The following is a 23,517-nucleotide window of genomic DNA, read 5'->3' as shown; positions in this document are numbered from 1 at the left end:
AAGCGGATACCTTAAGAAAATGTTCTTGGCATTGCTGCATTAAAACCACAAGCGCATAGACAAGATCACTTGTTGCACGTTAGGATCTTTTGGCCACCTTGCCATACCTTACAGGCTGTGTTCATAAAGCACAGCAAGGGGGCAGCCTTTCTGTGCCTGTTAAGGAACAAACGCGTGGTTGTGTTACTCCGGATCACTGAAGCAACTCGGGAGTTCAACCCTACGACGGGCGCGCGCGCGCAATGCGTTGGACGACTCGATCTCCCGGGCGGCTGCGACGACCCGCTTCCAACCTCGGAAGGAGCCCAATTAAATGAATCAGCATGCTCAAGCGAGCGTCGTCCGAAACCACCGCCCAGCAGGCGGAGCGAAGCCGGCCGCTCGCCTTCGCGAGGAATAGCGCAATGACAGCAGCAGCGAGGGAGAGCGACTCCAGGAGGAGCTGTCGGCCCGGCTACCCGAAGGCGCGAGAGGCGCCCAGAAGTTTCCAGCGGGGCAGCTGCCCTGCGTCTCTCCTCCTCCTGTTTGGCACGGAGCGGCTATTTCCAGACACTTCCACCCCCTTCGGTGTCCCCTCCCTCCTCGCCATCGAGCGATAAAGGTGCCCAGCCGGCCGGGGCCGCCTCGCTTGACTCTCCAGCGCGTGGCCCAGCGGGCGCCTGCGCTACTCCTCGCTCTCTCTTCGGCGCTTCCCGTCTCTCTCACGCTCGCTCTCGGTCCGGCGCGCAGCAGCAGCATGAGCGCGGCCGCTCAGCCCCCCGCCATGGTCCACCTGGAGGCCGGCGCGGGCGAGCGGGAGCCCCTACCTCCGGGCTGGGAGGTGAAGGTGGACCCACAGACCGGCTGGCCTTTCTTCGTGGATCACAACAGCCGCACCACCACTTGGAACGACCCGAGACTCAGGGGGGATCCGCTGCCCAAGGTGCCGCCGGTTTCTCTTTTTCTTTTTGCGCGCGGGAACTTGGGGAAGTTTCGCGAGGGGGGACGGGCGGAGAGGGAGCGGCGCCCCCCCATTCAGGGCAGGGGGCTCCCTACTGACTTTATCGGAGTTTAACCTGAGGGGCGAAGGGCACGCGCGTGGAGAAGGTGGTTGCGCGCGAGACCTTTGGCGCCTCGAGGTTTTATTTGTTGGAGAGGGTGGGGGACACTCCTCGGGACTTGGCAGAACCGTCATGGTTGGCGTATAGGTGTCTTCTGTGTAAGGGGGGGAGAAAGAGGGACGCCTCTGTCATGCACCGGGAGAGGGGGGTGCTTTTTGGTCTCAGGCTGGGGCGTTTATGGGGGGGGGTCCTTCCTCTCCACGGAACGTGGCGCAGGGCGGCCTGCGTTTTGTCTGTGACTCTGTGTCTCGTTCTGTTGTGGTGACTCAGGAAGAATGTTGTTCGGGGCCCTCCTCTCTTCCTTGGCGGTGGAATTGGGAGTTGGTGGGGCGGGAGGGGGGTGAGACCGGCCGGGGAGCCGCAGACACTGAAGGGCGCCGGGGAGCCTTGCTCAGCTGCAACTCCGGATTGCACCGCTTGAAGGACAGCGGCGGCGCGCTTCCCCGAGGCTCCGTGAGCAATGCAATGCGGGTGGGGGCAGTGCCAGGAAAAGCCTGTCCTCTCTCTCTCTCCCCCCCCCCCAGTAGATGGCAATGCAGTGAGGCCAGGAGTTGGCTTTTGTCTCTGACGCACTGCAGTCCTTTTTTTGTGCGTTAAATCATTTGATACCTCGGTCCTCGCAGTGTTTATTTAAAGTTGGCTAAGTCGGCCTGTAAAGAACTTTTGATTTACTTCGCCGGGGTGTGCGCCTCAATCACTGAGCAGCAGTTCTTTTAAAATCCCTTGTACAGTATAGGGGATTTCCATTTCTTTTTCTCCCCCTTTTCTTTTCCTTTATTATTATTTATTTTAAAAAGGCTTGATCATGGAAAGATTCCCAAATCTGGCAGTATCAGTAGACAGAGACATGTCCTGACAGCCGCAGAAGGATGCACTTTAGAAAAACCAAAACTTCCCCCTCTGAGGTTCTGTCATATTCATCCTGAGATGTGTAAGATTATGTAAAAAAAACCAATGTTTTTGTTCCATTGCCATTAATCTGTTGGTTACGCAATGACCAAATGACTTGTCTGAACTAGAAAGTTAATACCATAGTGGAAACAATTGCTGGGTTTTCCTCCTATTCACTTCCAGCGATTTTTGCATATGTTTGTTTTAGAGAGTAAAACAGTGATTGGCATACATTGGTATAAGTGTCACACCTCTTGGAGAAATCATATTCACAATAGTCAGAAGTACAACTTACTTAGTTTTGGGGATCTTGTTGAGCATGTCGGAGCAAAGCTCCAAAGTGCCAGTCAAATAGATTAGAGTGGTCTTTACTGAACAATGTTCTTGGCTTTTGTCCTGAAAACTTCATTGCTTCTGCTGTTAGAGAGAGTTCTTGATGTTCTGGAAGCAGCTTCCAGCCTTACTATTAAAAAATGGTGCAGTGCCAAGGATGTGAGGGCTTAAAACTAACAACCACACTAAAGTGAAAACTAACACTCAAATCATTTTACAGTTAGTTTCTTTTAAATTAATTGGGGTTTCTAAGCAAACATTTATAACAGCCTTTTTGATTAAAAATGTTATATCCTTGAAGGCTAAACCAGAGCAAAATAGCTCTCTTTGAAGAACAATTCAAATAACGAATTATATAATTAGTTCTTTTAAAAAAATTGTAAAAGATCCCCATAGCGGAATAACGTTGCCTAACTAAAAGTCACATGAAACAGAGGTCTTCACAGCTTCTCAAAAAGAGTGGAGTGTGCTGGTCTTCCAAATGTCAACATGTATGAAGTTCCAGAGACATAGAACCAGGCGCATGCAGGGGGGGCGCACTTGCCCTGGGCCTTGGAGCGCTAAGCCAGCGCAGGGCTCCTGCTAGGAACCTGTCAGACTTATGCTGTTGTGTCAAAAATGCCCTGGGCCTCCTATCCAACTGGGGACTCCCGTGAGTTCTGCACATGGGACCACCACAAAAAGCCCTATTGTACATTACAACCTCACCAGTTTAGGTGGCAGGCAAAGAAGGAGGGACAATATGTGTGGATCTGGTCCCTCAAATAGCTTGGACCCAAACTGTTTAGGATATTAATGATTAAATGATTAATCTGTACAAGAGAAATTAATCCTGATTCATTATGGACATAAGAAAATTATATCCTTCAATTATATCCTTCAATCTTATAATTGACTGGAAGTATCTTATACATAAGGGCTTACAAGTTGAGAAGAATGATGTACAACTGTTCTCTCTCCCCACCCGAAGCCAAGGCAGCAGAATGTCTTGGACTACATTTGGATTCAATTTCAGGGTTCTGCCACATTAGAAAAGACTGTACCCTACAATTTTTATTCACCATGCATGAATCAGTCATGGAGGCACAGCCTGTTGAAACAAACTGATTTAACATGGAGACAGACTGCATATGTTTGAACTTAATATACGTAATGTTGGAATTTGAAGTTCTTAAAAACGGGCCAATATTTTAGCACGTAGAAGAAAAGTTATCTGAGGATTTTCTCATTCAGACATATCACATGACGCTAAATACAGGTTAATTTGAAGCTGGAAACAAACAAACAAAGCCATCTCCACCTAGGAATTTTGTACCCAAAAGATTTGGTACACTTTGCACCTTTTGGGTAATCGGTACCTTCCAAAAGAAAGTGGTTCAGGTCCTTGTGCAGCCAGTAAGATTTCTCTCATCCTGCAGTATGTCATGCAAGAATTGGGTACACTGAATCAGCATAGCCAGGTTCCGCCCCAAAACTCTAAAAACCTGGGTGGCCTAGCCGCAATTTTGGTGAATGTCTAATGCCTCTTTTTTTATTTTGTGAATTTCAGATTGATTAATATCGTAATCATTCCCCCTGTTAACGTTTTGCAGCTGAGAACTCAAAATATGTTGCTCGAAAAGGAAACAAAACATTCTCCTTTCCATGATGGGGATTAAACACACTTCTGCCAAATTAAATTGTGTAGCAAGTGGAGACATGGTGTACAGCATTTCTCGCCTACTGAAGTATCATTTACTGGGGGCCAATGAACTGCTGCTATGTAAAAGCTGGTTGAAAATGTTGCTGCACAGCCACTGCTGCTGCCGCCGCCCCAGGTGGCATCTGTAATGTGTAGGAACAGCTAACCACCTGGGTTGACCCTAGCATGTGAAGAATCTCCATGGCAGCGCTGCACAGTCCTGTCAGCAGTTAGTGCTGGCATGGAGACTCTTCATAATAATGGGGTGATCCACCTCATAAGCTCCTTCCACATGTTCCAGAAGCTTCGTGCAGCCATGCACTGCCGTGGGATGGCCATTTGAGTAGCCTATCCATAGCTTTATAAAATGTGTGAATACAGTAGATCAGGGGTCAGCAAACTTTTCCAGCAGGGGGCCGGTCCACTGTCCCTCAGACCTTGTGTGGGGGGCCAGACTATATTTTGGGGGGGGAAATATGAACGAATTCCTATGCCCCACAAATAACCCAGAGATGCATTTTAAATAAAAAGGACACATTCTACTCATGTAAAAACACCAGGCAGGCCCCACAAATAACCCAGAGATGCATTTTAAATAAAAGGGCACATTCTACTCATGTAAAACCACCAGGCAGGCCCCACAAATAACCCAGAGATGCATTTTAAATAAAAGGACACATTCTACTCATGTAAAAACACCAGGCAGGCCCTACAAATAACCCAGAGATGCATTTTAAATAAAAGGATACATTCTACTCATGTAAAAACACCAGGCGGGCCACACAAATAACCCAGAGATGCATTTTAAATAAAAGGACACATTCTGCTCATGTAAGAACACCAGGCAGGCCCCACAAATAACCCAGAGATGCATTTTAAATAAAAGGACACATTCTACTCATGTAAAAACATGCTGATTCCCGGACCATCCACGGGCCGGATTTAGAAGGCGATTGGGCCGCATTTGGCTCCCGGGCTTTAATTTGGGGACCCCTGCAGTAGATATTTCGTGTGTTGAGATTCTCAGCACTCTTTGGATGCGCTAAATGCATTTAATACTACACGTGGAAAGGTTCCCTTGCTTTTCCAGGGGTACACAATTGGAAAACAGGAATGAGAAACTTGCATTCCCTTAGTACGATTTAAGAAGCCAAGATGCTAGATCGTGGATGATATTAAAAGTGCATAGCCATACCAACACTTTAATTAGACTGGCTGTGTACTAGGCCAACTTGGATGTTTCCATTATAGACCAAAATGTTAGGAAACGCCGAGTGAAATGTTTATTTTTTAAATGCTTTCAGTAGTTATAAGGTGCTTTTTACTCTCTTGCAATAATGGGAAATGTTACTGTACGTGAGCTATAAATAAAAGTAGTATTTGCTGTGTTGGGAATACTACTAATACTAATGCAGGCTTGTTCAGTATTATATACAATCGTAAGAACACTTGAAATCTTATAACATCTCACTGATTTTAATGGAATTTGCTTATATAGCATATGATTGGTTTCATGTTAGATGAACAAGTAATAGTTAAAAGTATTTTTCTTCCTGCCAGGTTAGAATAAATATTTATACATTTTTTTAGAAGTAGCAAAAATGATTGTAGCATTTGAAGCACTGACTGGGAAATAATGTTTCATAGGAGAGGAAAGTTGGTAAATATGCCAACTAAAATAAAAATAAGGGTTTTCTCCCTAGGCTTGATTATTATTGTTTAAATGTGTTGATTTAAAGGTGTGCTGTTAATTTGTCAACAGAGTAGGCATAATTCAGTTTTTGGAATTTGCCAGTATGTTGCACACATTCAAATTATGTTGTTTGCAACTGATAACCTTGATTGGCATTGTGATTTCATGCTTTAAAATAGTAGAGCTAAGAGTAATTTCACATGCCAGTAAAGTGGCCTCAGATCTTCCAAACATGGCTGCTGTTAGGGCCAAAGTCAGTCAGACAGACAGACAGACAGACAGACAGACAGACAGACTGTATATACATAATAAGATGGGCAGATGAATGCTAGTTCATTCTAGATAGTTTCATGACTAATTTTGAAATATGGTACTGTACTGTATATAATCTCCTCACTTCCCATCTTGAGTGTTTAAGTCTGAAACAAGATAGGAAAGAGATTTTTGTTGAGCCATTTTTCTTTTGGGTCAAATTTATTGACCCAGTAGAGCCAACCAAGTACAGTGGAACCTCGGTTTATGAACACCTCGGTTTATGAATTTTCGGTTTATGAACGCTGCGGACCTATCTGGAACGGATTAATTCACTTTCCATTACTTTTAATGGGAAAGTTCGCTTCAGTTTATGAACGCTTCAGTTTATGAACAGACTTCCGGAACCAATTACACCCATGTTTCAGTTTATGAACGCTTCAGTTTAAGTACTTTGCGGACCCGTCTGGAACGGATTAATCCACTTTCCATTACTTTCAATGGAAAAGTTCGCTTCAGTTTATGAACGGTTACTCCGCGGACCGTCTGGAACGGATTAATCCACTTTCCATTACTTTCAATGGGAAAGTTCGCTTCAGTTTATGAACGCTTCAGTTTATGAACAGACTTCCGGAACCAATTGTGTTCATAAACCGAGGTACCACTGTAAAATAATAAATTTTTACTGATGGATCTGACCAAAGGCCCATCTTGTCTAGCTTCCAGTTCACATAGTGGCCAACCAGATGGCTATGGGAAACATTTTAAAATTTTATTTCTAAGCCACAAACATGGTCTTCTTAAACTGACAAGTGTGTGTGTTTGCGTGTATGCACGCACGTACACATGTATGCATATTTGAATGAGCAAGGAAGTGGCTCCTAGCTTGCCATCTTGGTGAACACTCCTAGGGAGCAAATTGCACATCTTCCAAATCATTATTTGACTGTTTGCTCCCTTGAGGTCCTGCCTTTTGAGCCTTAAAGCATGCCACACTTGTCCCCATTTCTGTTTATATACCAGCTTCATGCTTGGGACAAATATGAGTGTTACCTATACTGTACCTGTCAATGTTACTTTTAGGTCATCTTTAAGGAGAGCACAAGCCTTCTGTCTGTAGGCTGAAGAGGGTTGGTACAACCAATTGATAAACAAGAATATTTTCTTGGTATATAATACTGTCTAATTATATAAATATTATAAGAAGAGCCTCCTGATTTTTAGCAAATGATTTTCTACCACATTTTCTTCCACTTATGAAATAGTGCTCCTGCCAGCTTCCTAAGCTACCTTTCCTACTTCTACCCCTCTTCTGTAATAATTCTGTCTCCAGCTTAAGCCAGCAGTGAAGGACTCTGATTCCATTTAGCAACTCTTGTGGACCTATGATTTACACTTGGAAATCATAGGTTTGCATACATTTCTGTTTGTTTATTTTGCATTGTAGCATTGCAGTATCCTTATTTTGGCCCACTGAGCATTAAAATCATGTGCAGGTTCACTGCTCCGCCTCCGAGGCACATTCATGCTGTAACAAATAACTTGCTAGAATCTCTGTCTTCCTCTTCTGCAAGGAAAAGCTCTTTGTACTGCTTGCTTTTAGTCTAGTGAGATGAAGCGATGATGCAAGTTCAATTTATGCAGCATTTATTTCATCACCTTCTGATGGAGCCTGAGTCTAGTATCCATTTATAGGCATGTAGGGTGCATGGCTTTGTATACTCTAAGGAAGCTAGGGCATTGTTGCCAATGAAGGCCCATCTTGATACACGGGCAAATAGTTTATTTTCTATTATTAAAAACCAAGAAAGAAAACCGTATCACTAGATTCGTGCAGTTTCCGAATTGCCTCAGGTACTTCCTTTCTTTGCCAGCATGTTGTACCAGACACTGCTTCAGGAAACAACTACAAAGCCCACTTAAATTAGTGTTAAGTATAAAGCATGATATAAAATTGATTAAGATATCAAAAGTAGACAGATGCATAAATACACTGCATGATGAACCAACAGAGATAATAAATATGAACTAAATTGAAAAAATGAGTCAGCTTGGCTTTTTGGAAGTATTCTTGGCAAACACTAATGAACCCTGGATCTTGTATATGCCAGCACTAAAATGTGATGATTGAGACAATAGAAATCAAGCACATATCTGCTTGCAAAATAGGTGGTTATATTGTACTAGGACTCAGGAGACCAGAAGTGTCTTGATCATATTAGTAGGTAGGTAGCCATGTCGGTCTGACATAGTCGAAACAAAATAAAAGAATTCCTTCCAGTAGCACCTTAGAGACCAACTAAGTTTGTCACTGGTATGAGCTTTTGTGTGCATGCACACGAAAGCTCATACCAATGACAAACTTAGTTGGTCTCTAAGCTGCTACTGGAAGGAATTCTTTTACAGTATTTTGTTTTGAGCATATTAGGTAAGTGAAAGGGAAATAATAGTCTGTTAGGTGTTTAAAGTTCTGTCGGTGTAAAGCGCTTCTATATAACCATGATAAATGAGAACATAGTAACCTGGCAAGGATGGAAGAGACCAAATGCAAAAAATCCCCCACCAAAACCAAGTTTAATTGAGGTGATTAGCTACTGTTTTTGTGAGAGGATGGTAGAAGGAAGCAGGTGGTGATTCCATCTTTATTCCTGCTTCTGGATCAGCTGATAGTTCCATGCGCTTATCCTCTTGCACCTGTTCTTTTGCTCTGACCCATTTGTTTATGTAGACAAAATACTAGCCAGAAAAATGCACATGCTTAGCACATGAGGCATTGAGGTGGCATCAAAATGGGTCCAGAGGCTGGTAGGCTGTTGGGAAGAGATTGATCAGAAATCTTTCAACTTTAAGTATGTTTGCGCTAGCTGTATGTTTTCGGTTCAAATTTCTATCTGAATAGCTTGTACTGAATAGTGTGCACTCATTCTGTTCTTGAGAGTGCTGCACTTTCATTATAAAGTTTTACCATAATTCTACTCATGCTGGCAATTGCCCCACCACCTGTCATACACTGTTAATTGACTTGGGCTACAATCCCTTGCACAGTCACCTAGGAATAAGCTCCTTTGGACAAAGAGGAACTTGCATCTTTTTAAATGTGCGCAGGATTGTGCTGTGTTAAATGCAGCTCATAACGTAGTTCTAGTGTAAATGGAAAATGCACTAAGAGAGCAGCAGCAAACTTGGACAAAACAGATCATGAACACCAGCAAAAGAGACGGGCTACTGTCTGTACCCTCAAATTAAGATTCTGTTACCGGTACATATTCTGGAGTAAACATAGCTCTTCTTCTTCTTGCACATGCTCTCAAATGAAAAATCATGACAATATCATACCATTGCATCTGTTGCGCCTTCCTGTAAATTTCAATATACAGTTAGATCATAGGCGCAATAGCCTACATAAGGAATGCATGAAAACTGAGCAAGATTTGTCTCACCAGTTGGAACTAATGTCCACTCTGCTGTGGAGAAATGCTTGCCGAATCCTCGTGAGGAAATAAAGGCATTCATTCTCTAACCTGAACAAACTGCAGGTGTGTAAAGATTGTCGTCTTTTCCTATTATTATTATTATGTTGTTGTTGTTGTTGTTGTTGTTTGTTGAAGGGTCTGGCTTAGGTCATATCCACACTACAGTATATTCTTAAAGCACACTGTGCCTTCTTCCTGGGAAGTCATATGAAGGATATAGCAACAGAGCATTATTCTTTCCCAGTTGCAAAATTTTGTGCTGACAGCTCCTCCTTCATCTATCCTTTTGGTAACCTCTCAATAGTAGCCATATCCTTTAGACAAAACAGTTCTTGTAATTCCCCTCAAGTAAATCTAGCACGATTTGGCTGTCTCTTCCCTGGTATAGAATTAATATTTCCAGCAGGCCTCTCTGCTGAGTGGGAGCAAGCTCCTTCCACAAGCGGCCTGCTGGTAACAATGACCTCGGACCCCTCCTTTTCCCTATGTGTAATAGCGAGGAAGGGCAGTGGGTAAGAGGCACACACACAAGAGAAGGTGGTGTAGAGACCTCCTTGAAATGCACTCTTCTGTCTCCTCCTTGCCTTTGTACAGTATATGGCCCCTCTCCCTGGAAAAGCAAAAGGGGTATGTGTGTGTTTGTGGGTAGCTATCAAAAAGGGCACGAGAGAAAGAGAGATATATATCTTCCATGTACTCTCTTCTGTTTTTCTACCATTTTTCTTTTCCCGCCTGTTTCCGTTTAGGAAAAGCAAATGGGAGACAGGCAGAAGAGTGCAAGACTAATAAAGCCCACGGTGGTTTTGAAAGTCAAGAGAGGAAGAAAAGTATACAAGGAACATAATTATCTTGTCACACCCCTTCGCTTCTGTCCCGCACCTCCAAACAAGGAGGAGGGGTTGCCAGGCATCCCCAAACTTTGGCCCTCCAGATGTTTTGGACTACAATTCCCATCTTCCCCGACCACTGGTCCTGTTAGCTAGGGATCATGGGAGTTGTAGGCCAAAACATCTGGAGGGCCGCAGTTTGGGAATGCCTGCCTTACTGTGTAGCATATGTGCAGCATGCATTAGCAGGCTGTACACATTAACCCCCCCCCCTTCAGTGTCCCTGCCCTGTTGACTCCATCCCTGGCCTTCATTCTTCAAGCAGGAAGGTTGGAAGGGGAAGCCTTCACTGGTTCAGCCGAACATGCTTAAAATTATGCATGGGAATGAAAACCTTATGTGGCCAAGGCTTCCATTCTCATTGAGTATTCTAAGTGAATGAAACTGAATTCTGCTCAAAAATGTGAAGGTTGGGGATGAAGCTGGCAGGGGCAGTGGAGGCAGAGCCAAGCATGCACATCCCTGTTCCTCCATGGGTTGGAGGCAAAGCCTTGAACTGGGTTTATACTGTATCTTCTTTTATGTTGCTGTAGCAGTTGTCTTTCTGGTTAAAGCATGCCCAGTCACGTAATGCCCTACAGAGCGATTTGTGTAAAGCCGTTGATTGGATATCATATAATACTCCTGAATGTATTGTAAGTGTAGCTGGTACTTAACCTCAGTACTTAGGGGATTGTTTAAGGTGTGTCTCTGCATTCCTCACTCATGTGCCTAGTAATTTAAGAATCTCACTCCCTTCACAGCACTGGTGAAGCAAAGCAGAGATAAGATGCTTGGGCCATTCGTATTCATTCCAGATCACTTGGCTTTAGCAGATCTAATTTTAGACCCTTTGGGTATTTTTGCATTTGATTTATTTAAGATAGTTTTATCTTACTCTTAGGTAAAAATTCCCAGGGAGATTTGCATAGTAATTAGAGTACAAGTAAAGCAGATGCTGTATTTATAAATATGCAGTACATAAATGATATCAAGAACTGAAAACCCAGATGAAAACACAATCACTGAAGGCTGCAGTTGTGCCTGAAAGTCCAGGGAAAATAAAAAGATCTTTGCCTGGCACTGAAAGAACACAAAAATCCAGTTTTTGTGATAAGCCCAAGGTATGATAACTTAAAATGTCCCTTCTTCCTTCTCTTCCCTACAATACTGTTTCAGTAGACTGAGACTTGCACCAGAAAATCCAAAAATATATTTTAAAAACTTTTTAACACTCAAACACTATTGAGAAGACTTGTCTTTCTTTATTTACATTGTTTTAGATACATTCCTATGAATTCGGGTTAGGGTTGATGACAACTTTATAAGCTCATCAAGGGGTCATGGACCTCATAAGTTTGAGAAACCCTGCGATATAGGATTGTAACCTGAGTTATTCAGGTTTGCTGAAGGAGATTGGGGAAAGTCATTGTTTCTCAACCTCATTCTACCCATGTATAGGGAAGAGTGGGGAACATCTACATTGTATGAGTAAATATTGTAAAATATTTCAATATTATAAATACATTTTTTTTCTTTTTTGATTGCAAAACAATTAGCCCTCGGAGGTCAAATAGGTGAATAGCTCTTGCCTGATAATTGATGGCAAATAAAAATTGCTTCCAGATATGATAAGCATAGAAAGTCTTATTGGCTAAAAGAGAGCTGGCGCTTCCACTTGTTAAGCTTTCAATGCACTGGTGAATATAGGTCTGTGTGAGCAGGAAGAAGGATAACTTTTGTGGGTAGTAACTATCCGCTCATATGTCTCTCTTCCTAATTTATTCTCATTTTCTGGAATTAATATCAGATGTTTATCAACCTCATTTTCTAAAAGCCTTCAGATAGGATCACTTATAATATAATAAATAATAATAATTTATTATTTATGCCCCGCCCATCTGGCTGGGTTTCCAGATGGGAAGTGATGCACTTATCTCTTTAAATTCAGGCCTGATCCAGTTATGTATAAAATGGTGTAAAAATGCAATTTAAAGCCCAAACATACAGCTGAAGGGCTGTGAACCATGTTATTTTCACAACTACTTGCCATCTGGTTGCTTTCCTTCCAGTATGTTTCTGGTATAAGAGCCTGACCCAGGTGGGGTGGGTGGTGGGGAGACCCTGCAAGACAAGTGTAGTTTGTCCCTTATTTAATGATATCTACCCTGTGAGCAACAGCAGTACTTGTTATCTGATCTCACACTTGGAGATTCATCTAGAATGTGAGCCCAAAATAGAAAGACCACTGCAGGAAGAGCTTCATTAGAGGTCCGGTGGGGATTTCTTGTACAAAGTTCCATTTCCATCCTGTGTAGTGTCTTAGTATCACATTACAAGCATACTCCAAGCTTTTATCTTCCATTCTCTCTGAATGGTTTTTCTTTTGATCTTCCTACTTGCACTTCCTTTCGCCTTTCCCCCACACTTTCACTCTCACATTATTGCGGCTGATAAACCCTTACTTGATATTCAGTACATCCATCTGTATCCACCATCAATAACATTCTTTAAATAGCATTGTTTTAAAGAACAATACCGGCAACTTCTCGGCATTGTTCTCTGTTAACTTGCCCGTTTTGAATATTTCTGTGCTGCTACCAGTTTTGTTGTGGAGAAGGAATGCTATTGTCAGCCATTTGTAAACACACGATGAGGACACTTACCAGGGATGACACAGAAACCTTTACAGGGTTTAAATGAAACTGCGTTTTTTCAGATGCCCAGAAGATTAAGCAAACTTGCCCCTCAGTTTACAAGAATTAAAGGCCAGCCCTTAAGTACAAATGATTGTTACAGCTTTGGTTTCAATTTATTGAAATGAGTATATGCAAATTAATACATACACATACATGCACGTGCACACACACAAAGCATTTGCACATTCGAAGTATTTTCACTTTAAGAAAACCTGGACAGCAGCTCTAATAGCATCCACAGGGGTCATCTGACCAGGGGCTATTTTCCAGCCTCCTTCTGACTTAGCTTCACAGAGTTTATTTCTAGAATCCTTGTTTCTGGCTTCTATCTCAGCACACAGTTTCTGGGAATCCCAGAATAGTAGAGTTGGAAGAAGTGACCTTGAGGGGTCAACTGAAGTATCCATGGCATAGCTGTCAAGTTTTCCCTTTTCTCACAAGGAAGCCTATTCAACATAAGGGAATTTCACTTAAAAAAGGGAGAACCTGACAGCTATGATCCATGGCAGGCCAAACATACCCAACTCCCTCAACTGTTCCCCACAAGCCTTGGTTTCCACACCGTTTTATCATCTTGCACATGTTCCAGCTTGCCAGTATCATCCTTAAATTGGGGTGCCCAGAACTGGACACAGTATGCCAGGTGTGGTCTGATTCACTCCTAAGCAGTAGTGGCTAGAGGAGTGGAATTGCTCACCTGGCTTCCCAGTGTGGAGGTCGCTGCCAATAACTGAGAGGTGATGGGCAGGTTAGCATGGTGTGGGCACAGTTGCCGTAGCATCAGAATTGCTGCTGTGCCCACACTGCGCTGAAGTCCCTGACACCTCCCCCTCCCCCTCTTGGTTACCGGCAGTGACATGTGCATTAGGAAGCCACTGTGAGCTAGGCTGCCCTGCTGTGCTCTGCTGGCTGAGTTTTTGCCAACAGAACATTTGTGAAGAGTCCAGGAAGTCACAGCACATCAGCCGATGCGGACAATTGCCTCCTTCTCTAGGGCCAATTGCTTTGAAACGAAAGCTTATGTTCCCTTCTACAAAACCCTTTGTGAAATGCCTGAAGAGGGTTTATGTAAATGAATCTTGCATTCATGAAAATCACTATAGAAGTTGCCCTAATAAATGGTAACCCTACCTCTTCTGTTCTGTACAATCCATTCTACATGCTGCTACACATGCTGTGTGGATCATGGGATTGGACTTAGAGACTCCACCCTGACAGAGCAGGAAACCTGTTCCAAGGGATCTACAGTTTTGGCTGGCATTAGCTACCAAGCCTAAAATTATGGTTGCCAAGTCCTTGGCCCTCTCCTTATCCCTGACCTTGCACTGTGCCTCTGCATCAAATCTGGGGCAATCTCCTGCCCCTCTCTCTCCAAGTTCAGAGCTGGAAAGGAGGAGGCAGAGATTACCCCCTTCCAAAGCACAGAGCGACTGCAGAGATGATTCCCGCAGCCTTCATCAGCTCTGAACTTGGAGCTGAGCAGTGTACCATTTTGCTGCTGCAACAGCCTCTAGGCTTCCTTTCGAAAAGGCTGAGGAGATGGTGGGAATGTGGCAGAGAGATCAGGGAGAACCCTGGCATTTATTCTAGGAAATGTTATGCTAAATCAAATTATTGGTCCATCTAACTCAGTACTGCCTGTGACCTGACTGGTAGCAGCTTTCCCTTGTTTCTTGTAAGAGTTTCCCCCCGCTCTTCCCAGAGATGCCAGGGATTGAACCTGGAACCTGTTGCATGCAAAGCACATGCCTTGTCACTGAGCTGCAGCCTTTACTATGGACCCACAGGTTCTAATACCAGTGGTGCCTTCCACCAGCTAGCAAAAAGGTACATGGAGTGAATCTGTCAAGGTCTCCACCGCATGTCTCATGTAGCATGTTGTGGTAGTTTTCTCAGCACAACTCTTTCGATGCTCTGCAACAGTCACTGGAAGGTACAGGATTAGGCTGTAAATCTGATACCGTATCTTTTAAAATATCTCCCCAAACCTGCATTGAGATATTTCAGTAGTTAATGTAATGTCTTAATCAACTAAACAAGGCAATCGAATAAAAACATAGTTAACAACAACAAAAAACTTCACAACACTCTGTTGATGGTACTTGTGTTAATTGCAATGTATGTTTGAAAATACCTTAACTATCAGGATATCTTTTTGAGAGACTGAAATATATTTTGTCTTAGTACCAACTTGGTTCCCTAGAGCAGGCATCCCCAAACTTCGGCCCTCCAGATGTTTTGGACTACAATTCCTATCTTCCCCAACCACTTGTCCTGTTAGCTAGGGATCATGGGAGTTGTAGGCCAAAACATCTGGAGGGCCGCAGTTTGGGGATGCCTGCCCTAGAGTTATTATAATTGTATTAGCAGTTATAGATGCCTTTTCAAGTTAGAATGCAGCTAGGCAAAGGAGTTCCCGTGGGCATACAAGAAACGTTCTGGTGTGGATCAACACTGCTTATTAACAGCTTGTTCTGAACTGTATAAATCCCAACTCCTAAATCTGTACCGTGTGATCTGTTTGTTTGCCTAGGAAAACCAATCATCAGCAAATGGTCCATCTCAAAATAGTCCAAACCAGTCCCAAGTCAGAGACGGAAACATGGGATACCCAAAGCTTCGTGCTGGTTACATCCCCATTCCAGTCATACATGAAGGTGCAGAGAACAGACAGCAGTACTATCCTGGCTATCAGCCTAGCATGCGCGCCAAGGCAGAAACCATTCCTCCCACAGCACGGGCCCCGTCACCTCTAAGAAGAAATTTTGTCCGTTCACAGTCCCCAGCTAGGGGATTTGCAGAAGCTGCCCAAACAGATAAACCTTGTGGACAGACAACAACAGCTGCACCAGTCCAAGTACCCCTCTCACATAGATCCGAGGTAAGTTGACAGAATTGCTGTGGTATGTTTTGCATTAGAATATTTGCACGGTTTAGGATTTCAATTATAGTGTGGAGTTGAGTTATAGCCGACACATAATTGGCTTTTCTTTCTTTACTCCCAAATATTACTAATTTTGTATGTGTACTTCACATATATGCTGTGGTAGTCAACATTCAAGGCATCATAATTTTCTTGCATACTGATCAGTTTAGAAGGAGATGCATACCATTGCAATACCTATTCATTTGATTGTTTCCAGAGAGAACTAGATACTATTGAAAAGGAAGATTATTTGCGAGCTGAATTTCACATGTACAGTACAGTACAGTACAAGACGAATGCCTTGCGCAATGAAAAACTTGCAAGACGAAATTATTGCTAGACGAAACGACTTGCGGAACGAATTAATTTCGTCTTGCGTGGCACCACTGTAATTAAATTGCTTGGCATGTAAGCTCTGAACCACTTTGAGCTCCATAAAGTGAAGCTATAGACATGCTTGCCTTCACTAAGTTGGACCAAGCAGTGCAAATCTGTGAGACTAAAGGTGGGACTGTACCTGTTGCATTAAGTTTAAAGCTTCTCTTGCAGGAAAGGAAAACAGAAAACCTGAAATAAGACTATAAGGGATTTTCAGTTGTGAATTTTTACACGTGATTTCTGTTTAAAACTATAAAGAAATAACAAATTGGGCTTTGTCTGCACAGCTGCCCATCACTACAAAGCTTTTAATATCCTTTTCATTACGTTTGACTAACTTTAAAACCAAAAAGTTGTCAATACTCTACTGGTAAAATGCAGGAGGGAGTGATAATGCAACACACTATACGAAAGAGATAGACCATGCTGCACCAACACTGCATCCGGCCCTGGTTGCAGCACAGGTGGCATGGAATGCAAGGCCTATAGTGCAAGCCAGCGACACATTGAAGGTGCATTCATCCAGCCAGAAAAAGGCAGGCATAGGACAGCACAGGCATAGGACCCTTTTATAGTTTTATGCTGCCCTCAGTTTTTTTGCACAAGTAAGAGTGGACAAAGCCACTCAAAATACTTCAGGCTTTATTCCTTCTGAAATTTTATGGTATCTAATATGGTACCCATACACAGGGGCGTACGAAGTGGGGGGGCGGGTCACCCGGGGTGCCACTCTGGGGGGGTGTGACAAGATGGCCCCTGCCTCTCCCCAGCTGTAGAGTGGCCGAGGGTCCGCGCAGTCCATACAGGATGCCGCACATGCGCGCACTGTACGGCATGCCCCGCCCCAGGTGCTGGAGAGGGTTCCTCCGCCACTGCCCATATACAGTATTTTGTTTTGTTTTGCATTTAGTTGACCACAGTAACATAACCATAAATTAGAGGTGCTGGTTTAGGCTTGTGCAGTATACCCAGGGCCGTGTAGCTTTGTATATGTGACCACTCTTGATAGGTCCCCTCAGCCACTCTGTTTGGCGCATGCTTCAAAGCAACAGAAGCTCACTCTGCATTTCCTTAAAGCAGTGGAGTCTGCTGGGTCGGATTGCTGCTTGTTCAATCAGTCTCACATTTGTTTTGCTAACTGTGACTCAGGAGTTTTACAGCTCCAAGATTTCAATTTTCTTAAATTAATTTTCATTTATAATTAACAGAACAATTTAAAGGAATTAATTAATTTGGTTTTCACATTTCTCCAGCATCCAGACTGGGGAAAGGGAAAAAAGTCCAGAGGGAACTTTCTTCAGATTAAAACATGCTGCCAAGCATGCTTCAACCTGTCAACTAGGCATTGTGGAGTGCCTAGTCTAGTGTGTAAATCTGCCTAGTCTCTATGACATATGGCTACAACCACAGCAGTATCATAGATCCATTGACCTCTTTTTGGGAAAATAAACTTATGGCTAATGTAATAATATAATATTAATAACAATTTTTGTTTGTTTTTTCTCCAGCAGTCACCATCACCTGCACCTTCTGAGTCACCAACCCTTTCCCCTCAATCACCAGGCAGGCCCAGTTCAGGAAGCCACCAGCTCCCTCGTGGATATATTCCTATCCCTGTTATTCATGAGGGGAATTTTCTAAGGCAACCATTACAAGTCCATCATCAAACACAGAAGACACATTATCCAGCTCAGCAGAGTGATTACCAAGCTTACCAACCGGTTTATGGCAAAATTCAGGTTGATGATCTGGATCCGAGGCCACAACGGGCTCAGTCACCAATCAGGGTGTCACAGAGAGGTTCAGCCAGCCGTGAAAGTTCGCCAGGCAGAATCCAGTCTCCGACTTCCATACGAATACAGTCAGTTAGACCTCAGGTAGGTGTGGTGAGCTTATACGCGTCCCTCTTTGATTTTCATTAGCAATTATTCTGCTGGTTATATTTGGATTGCATTACTCATGCTAGAAATTTGCAAGGTAATCTAAAAGCCCATATCCATTCATTGACACAACTAATCAGCTAATGAATTCGTAGCAGATGAAAAATTAAAGCTCCCCCCCTTTTTTAATGAAACTATCTGGGCTCTGCTATAACCATCATCTTAACTTTGTTTCCTGATCCAGATCCTGTTAGTTGTGGGAGAAGGGGTCCATAAAATATAGTGCACACCAGTGGTGGTGAACCTTTTAGAGACCGAGTGCCCAAACTGCAAATCAAAACCCATTTATTTATCGCAGGGTGCCCAGAGTTGTTCCGGGTTTCAACAGCGGGCGCAGGCTGTAGCGTGAGGGGGAGCAGGAGAACAAATGAAAAACAACAACAACAAGAGCGTGGTTTGGCCGATGGCGCGCGTGCCTGCAGTGAGGGCTCTGTGTGCCAGGTTTGGCATGCGTGCCATATGTTCACCACTGCTGGTATACACCGTACAGTGGAACCTCGGTTTATGAACACCTCGGTTTATGAATTTTCGGTTTATGAACGCCGCAGACCCATCTGGAACGGATTAATTCATTTTCCATTACTTTCAATGGGAAAGTTTGCTTCAGTTTATGAACGCTTCAGTTTATGAACAGACTTCCGGAACCAATTACATCCATGCTTCAGTTTATGAACGCTTCAGTTTAAGTACTCCGCGGACCCGTCTGGAACGGATTAATCCACTTTCCATTACTTTCAATGGGAAAGTTTGCTTCAGTTTATGAACGCTTACTCTGCGGACCGTCTGGAATGGATTAATTCACTTTCCATTACTTTCTATGGGAAACTTCGCTTCAGTTTATGAACGCTTCAGTTTATGAACAGACTTCCGGAACCAATTGTGTTCATAAACCGAGGTACCACTGTATTGTGCAACCATTTCCCCTCAGTTGAAGGAACCTCCTAGAGTCTTACTGTTAACAACATATTACTGAGCATTCACTGGTTTTATCTACAATTCAGTTAACTAGCTTTTGAACTTTTAACCCTGTAGGGCAGTGCTGAGGAGCCTCCAGGTCATGGGCCTATTTGGCCCAAACCACACCCACCAGACACCATATGGCATCAGGCACTGGACAGGTTACGCTGTAGTTCCAAACCCTTAAGCGTGCTCCAGATTCTTCTTTTTCCATCCATTGGTAGAACTTGGCGTTTTTTGAATCTGATACCTTTTTGTGTCATTGTGTGGCAAAAGAAGCCGCCTCCAAATTTAAAAAAGCACCTAATTAAAGCGAAGGGTCAGATTAACTGGGAGCATGTATATAATACACTGTGGCCACTTCTTAACTTGCGGTTACAGCCACAGCTTGAATTCAAGTGGGGGGTTTCAAAATATTGCTTTGTTCCTCACTGTTAGATTCTCACATGCATACATACATTTGCCCTTCACACCTTAAAAAAACAAAACAAAAACCCACAATTTTCTTCCCCGTTCCTGTCTATTCATGTTCTGTTATTTTCCTTCATAACTTTTGTATCCATAGTCGAAACAAAATAAAAGAATTCCTTCCAGTAGCACCTTAGAGACCAACTAAGTTTGTCATTGGTATGAGCTTTCGTGTGCATGCACACTTCTTCAGATATCCATAGAAGTCTCTTCTCAGGCTGTGGTCTGGTTTTTTTTGGATTTGTCAGTATTAAAAAAATTGGTACATGTTGAGTGTAGACTCATATATATATTGTTGTTGTTGTTTAGTCGTTTAGTCGTGTCCGACTCTTCGTGACCCCATGGACCATAGCACGCCAGGCACTCCTGTCTTCCACTGCCTCCCGTAGTTTGGTCAAACTCATGTTCGTAGCTTCGAGAACACTGTCCAACCATCTTGTCCTCTGTCGTCCCCTTCTCCTAGTGCCCTCAATCTTTCCCAACATCAGGGTCTTTTCCAAGGATTCTTCTCTTCTCATGAGGTGGCCAAAGTATTGGAGCCTCAGCTTCACGATCTGTCCTTCCAGGGAGCACTCAGGGCTGATTTCCTTAAGAATGGATAGGTTTGATCTTCTAGCAGTCCATGGGACTCTCAAGAGTCTCCTCCAGCACCATAATTCAAAAGCATCAATTCTTCGGCGATCAGCCTTCTTTATGGTCCAGCTCTCACTTCCATACATCACTACTGGGAAAACCATAGCTTTAACTATACGGACCTTTGTCGGCAAGGTGATGTCTCTGCTTTTTAAGATGCTGTCTAGGTTTGTCATTGCTTTTCTCCCAAGAAGCAGGCGTCTTTTAATTTCGTGACTGCTGTCACCATCTGCAGTGATCAAGGAGCCCAAGAAAGTAAAATCTCTCACTGCCTCCATTTCTTCCCCTTCTATTTGCCAGGAGGTGATGGGACCAGTGGCCATGATCTTGGTTTTTTTGATGTTGAGCTTCAGACCATATTTTGCGCTCTCCTCTTTCACCCTCATTAAAAGATTCTTTAATTCCTCCTCGCTTTCTGCCATCAAGGTTGTGTCATCTGCATATCTGAGGTTGTTGATATTTCTTCCGGCAATCTTAATTCCTGCTTGGGATTCATCTAGTCCAGCCTTTCGCATGATGAATTCTGCATATAAGTTAAATAAGCAGGGAGACAATATACAACCTTGTCGTACTCCTTTCCCAATTTTGAACCAATCCGTTGTTCCATATCCAGTTCTAACTGTAGCTTCTTGTCCCACATAGAGATTTCTCAGGAGACAGATGAGGTGATCAGGCACTCCCATTTCTTTAAGAACTTGCCATAGTTTGCTGTGGTCGACACAGTCAAAGGCTTTTGCATAGTCAATGAAGCAGAAGTAGACGTTTTTCTGGAACTCTCTAGCTTTCTCCATAATCCAGCGCATGTTTGCTATTTGGTCTCTGGTTCCTCTGCCCTTTCGAAATCCAGCTTGCACTTCTGGGAGTTCTCGGTCCACATACTGCCTAAGCCTGCCTTGTAGAATTTTAAGCATAACCTTGCTAGCGTGTGAAACAGACACATATAGACACATGCAACCTATGACTGAACATTAAAATGTCATACATCTGGAAATGTTGAATGCAGTGCTGTCATTGTATTTAAAGCTGAAATCCCATTACTTGTTTTCTTGGTTCCTGTTCACCACCAAATGTTGTTCTCATTCTTCAGGCCTCACAGCCCCAAGTGCCAACACAAGCACCGCCACCAACTCTACCACCTGATACCAAATTTGAAAAGAAGACTACTGCCTCCTCTGGAGCGGAAATCCCCGCTGCATTCATCCCCATTCAAGTTAGTCATACAGATACAGATGCTAAGCCAGCTTCACCAAAACCTCCTCCCGCAGCAGAAAACGTGGATAAAAAAATTCCTTGCCCCCCTAAAGCTGCTCCTGTCGAAGAAAAACCTACCCCACAGGAGCCTGAACCACAGAAGACTTCAGAAGAGCTTCAGAAGCACCCCGGAGTCTTGAAAGTTGAAGCCATTCTGCACAGAGCACAGGCCCTGGAGCAGGCTGTCAATTCCTTTCAAGGCAAGCAGAATGACAAAAAATACCTAATAATAGAAGAAGATTTGACCAAATTGCTGCTAGCTTTGGACTCTGTGGACCCTGAGGGCCGTGCGGACGTCCGGCAGGCCAGGAAAGACGGTGTAAGAAAAGTTCAGAATATATTGGAAAGACTAGAACAGAAAGCAGATGATGTCCCAGAGCCCGTTGAAGGGGACGGACATCAGCCACCTTTGCCTGAGAATAATCAACTGTCACAGGGGAAAATGGATGTTGATCCTACAATGGCGAACCTTCCCAAGGAGGCAAGTAATGAGAATGCCAAGGAGCAAATCAAAGTAGAAGTGAATCAACCTGGATCTAAGGAAGTAGTAGCCCCCAGTCTTGCCAAAGAAACAAATAGACCTGAAAACGTGACTGAACCATAGCCACAGGGAAAAAATTAAAGTCCTCGGACTGTTTAAGTTAAAGTGTGTGTTAAGTGAAATTTAACTTGCATGCATTTCAGGAGCTTTGCACCAATTGGTTTTTAATAAACATAGCAGCTTGGGACACTGTAAACACTTAGGTGGGGGAGATGTGGGGGCATAAGGAAGAAAAAATCATTTAATCTATTTTCTGTATATTGCTCAGAGGATGCGTCTGAAGAATATCTTGTAAAAGAGTTGTTTTCACACCACTCTGTGGTAGGGGAAGTTGGGTCAATATCAGCAAGTGAAACTTTTTAAAAGGCACTCGGCGGTGGGAGGAGGAAATGTTTTCAATATTAGGCACTTTAAGTACTGTAATGATGCCTAGATAGCATGGTAATAAATTGTAGGGATATTTATATGTGTTAAGAACTTCAGTGCTATATTTTAAATGGAGAAAAGAAATAAATAAGAATGTAGAAACCTGATGAACCTGTGTGCTTTATAAATGGGAAATGCCGACTGTATTTACAAACCATTTTGTTACGTATTTCTAAAAATAGATTTCATCCAATACCTTATCCTAGCTTTGGAAATGCCAACTTACACATGCTTTCGAATTAGTCTGCGAGTTGTCAAGTTTACATGCATTCCCTCCAGACCTAGCTGAATTGCCTGAAGGACCCTCACCTAAGTATTCAGAGCTGCACAGTCAGATGACAACTCACGCAAAAAATGCAGAGAGAACACAACGTAAGCAACCAGTGCTGCTGTTCACTTCAGGGTAGAGTTGTAAACAATCATCTGAGCTGCACCATATCTAAGTTAAACTACAGTACAAGGCTGGTACAAGTGAGGATAAAAGTGCTTTAAGTGCAAAATGACTTGAAACTGTCACAATCCAACTGCAAAGTTGTTTAAAATTTTGGTTGCAGAATGGGCAGACCATGAGATAAAAGGTACTGACTGGTTCCGCAAGCATCCATTTGTAAGGCTTTGCTTACACAAGCAATTATCATCACACGACAGCTCTTTCCACCCTCTAATTCAGGCATAGGCAAACTCGGCCCTCCAGATGTTTTGGGACTACAATTCCCATCATCCCTAGCTAACAGGACCAGTGGTCAGGGATGATGGGAGTTGTAGTCCCAAAACATTTGGAGGGCCGAGTTTGCCTATACCTAATTTCTCTAATTTCTTTATTTGACCAAGAGTTGACGTTAAAACAAATAAAGAGGGAAGGGAGAGGTCTTTTGAATAATCATAGTAACTGGTAGGGACTGGTGTGCACATGTGTACATTAAGTCCTTTTACACATCCCCCATGGCCTATTTTTTTACTGCTCAGTTTTACAGCTCAGTTTCAAAATAAACTCGGGCTGGTGGAAAAT

General features: G+C 43.3%; 1 protein-coding gene across 2 annotated transcripts; it reads left to right on the top strand.

The window, feature by feature from the left end:
* Positions 1-626: 626 nt before the first annotated feature.
* Positions 627-22,615, top strand: BAG3 (BAG cochaperone 3). Of its 2 annotated transcripts, none has more exons than XM_035137930.3 (4): positions 627-922; positions 15,522-15,869; positions 17,804-18,169; positions 21,378-22,615. In XM_035137930.3, exons 1-4 carry the CDS (start codon positions 737-739, stop codon positions 22,143-22,145), a joined length of 1,668 nt encoding a protein of 555 aa, XP_034993821.3. In that variant the 5' UTR covers positions 627-736; the 3' UTR covers positions 22,146-22,615. The 2 variants fall into 2 exon arrangements, with proteins under 2 accessions (XP_034993821.3, XP_034993820.3); XM_035137929.3 differs by having other exon boundaries at positions 17,801-18,169.
* The last annotated feature ends 902 nt before the right edge of the window (positions 22,616-23,517 follow it).

The sequence above is a fragment of the Zootoca vivipara genome, chromosome 5, assembly GCF_965207765.1.
Source record: "Zootoca vivipara chromosome 5, rZooViv2.hap1.1, whole genome shotgun sequence".
NCBI classification, from domain to species: Eukaryota; Metazoa; Chordata; class Lepidosauria; order Squamata; family Lacertidae; genus Zootoca; species Zootoca vivipara.
This window is presented reverse-complemented; position numbering and strand designations above follow the sequence as displayed.

Coding starts and splice junctions, on each gene's coding strand:
- BAG3 (XM_035137929.3), top strand. CDS start 737: ATGAGCGCGGCCGCTCAGCCCCCCGCCATGGTCCACCTGGAGGCCGGC. Junction 923..15,521: donor GGGGGGATCCGCTGCCCAAG/GTGCCGCCGGTT, acceptor TTGTTTGCCTAG/GAAAACCAATCATCAGCAAA. Junction 15,870..17,800: donor CCCTCTCACATAGATCCGAG/GTAAGTTGACAG, acceptor TTTTTTCTCCAG/CAGTCACCATCACCTGCACC.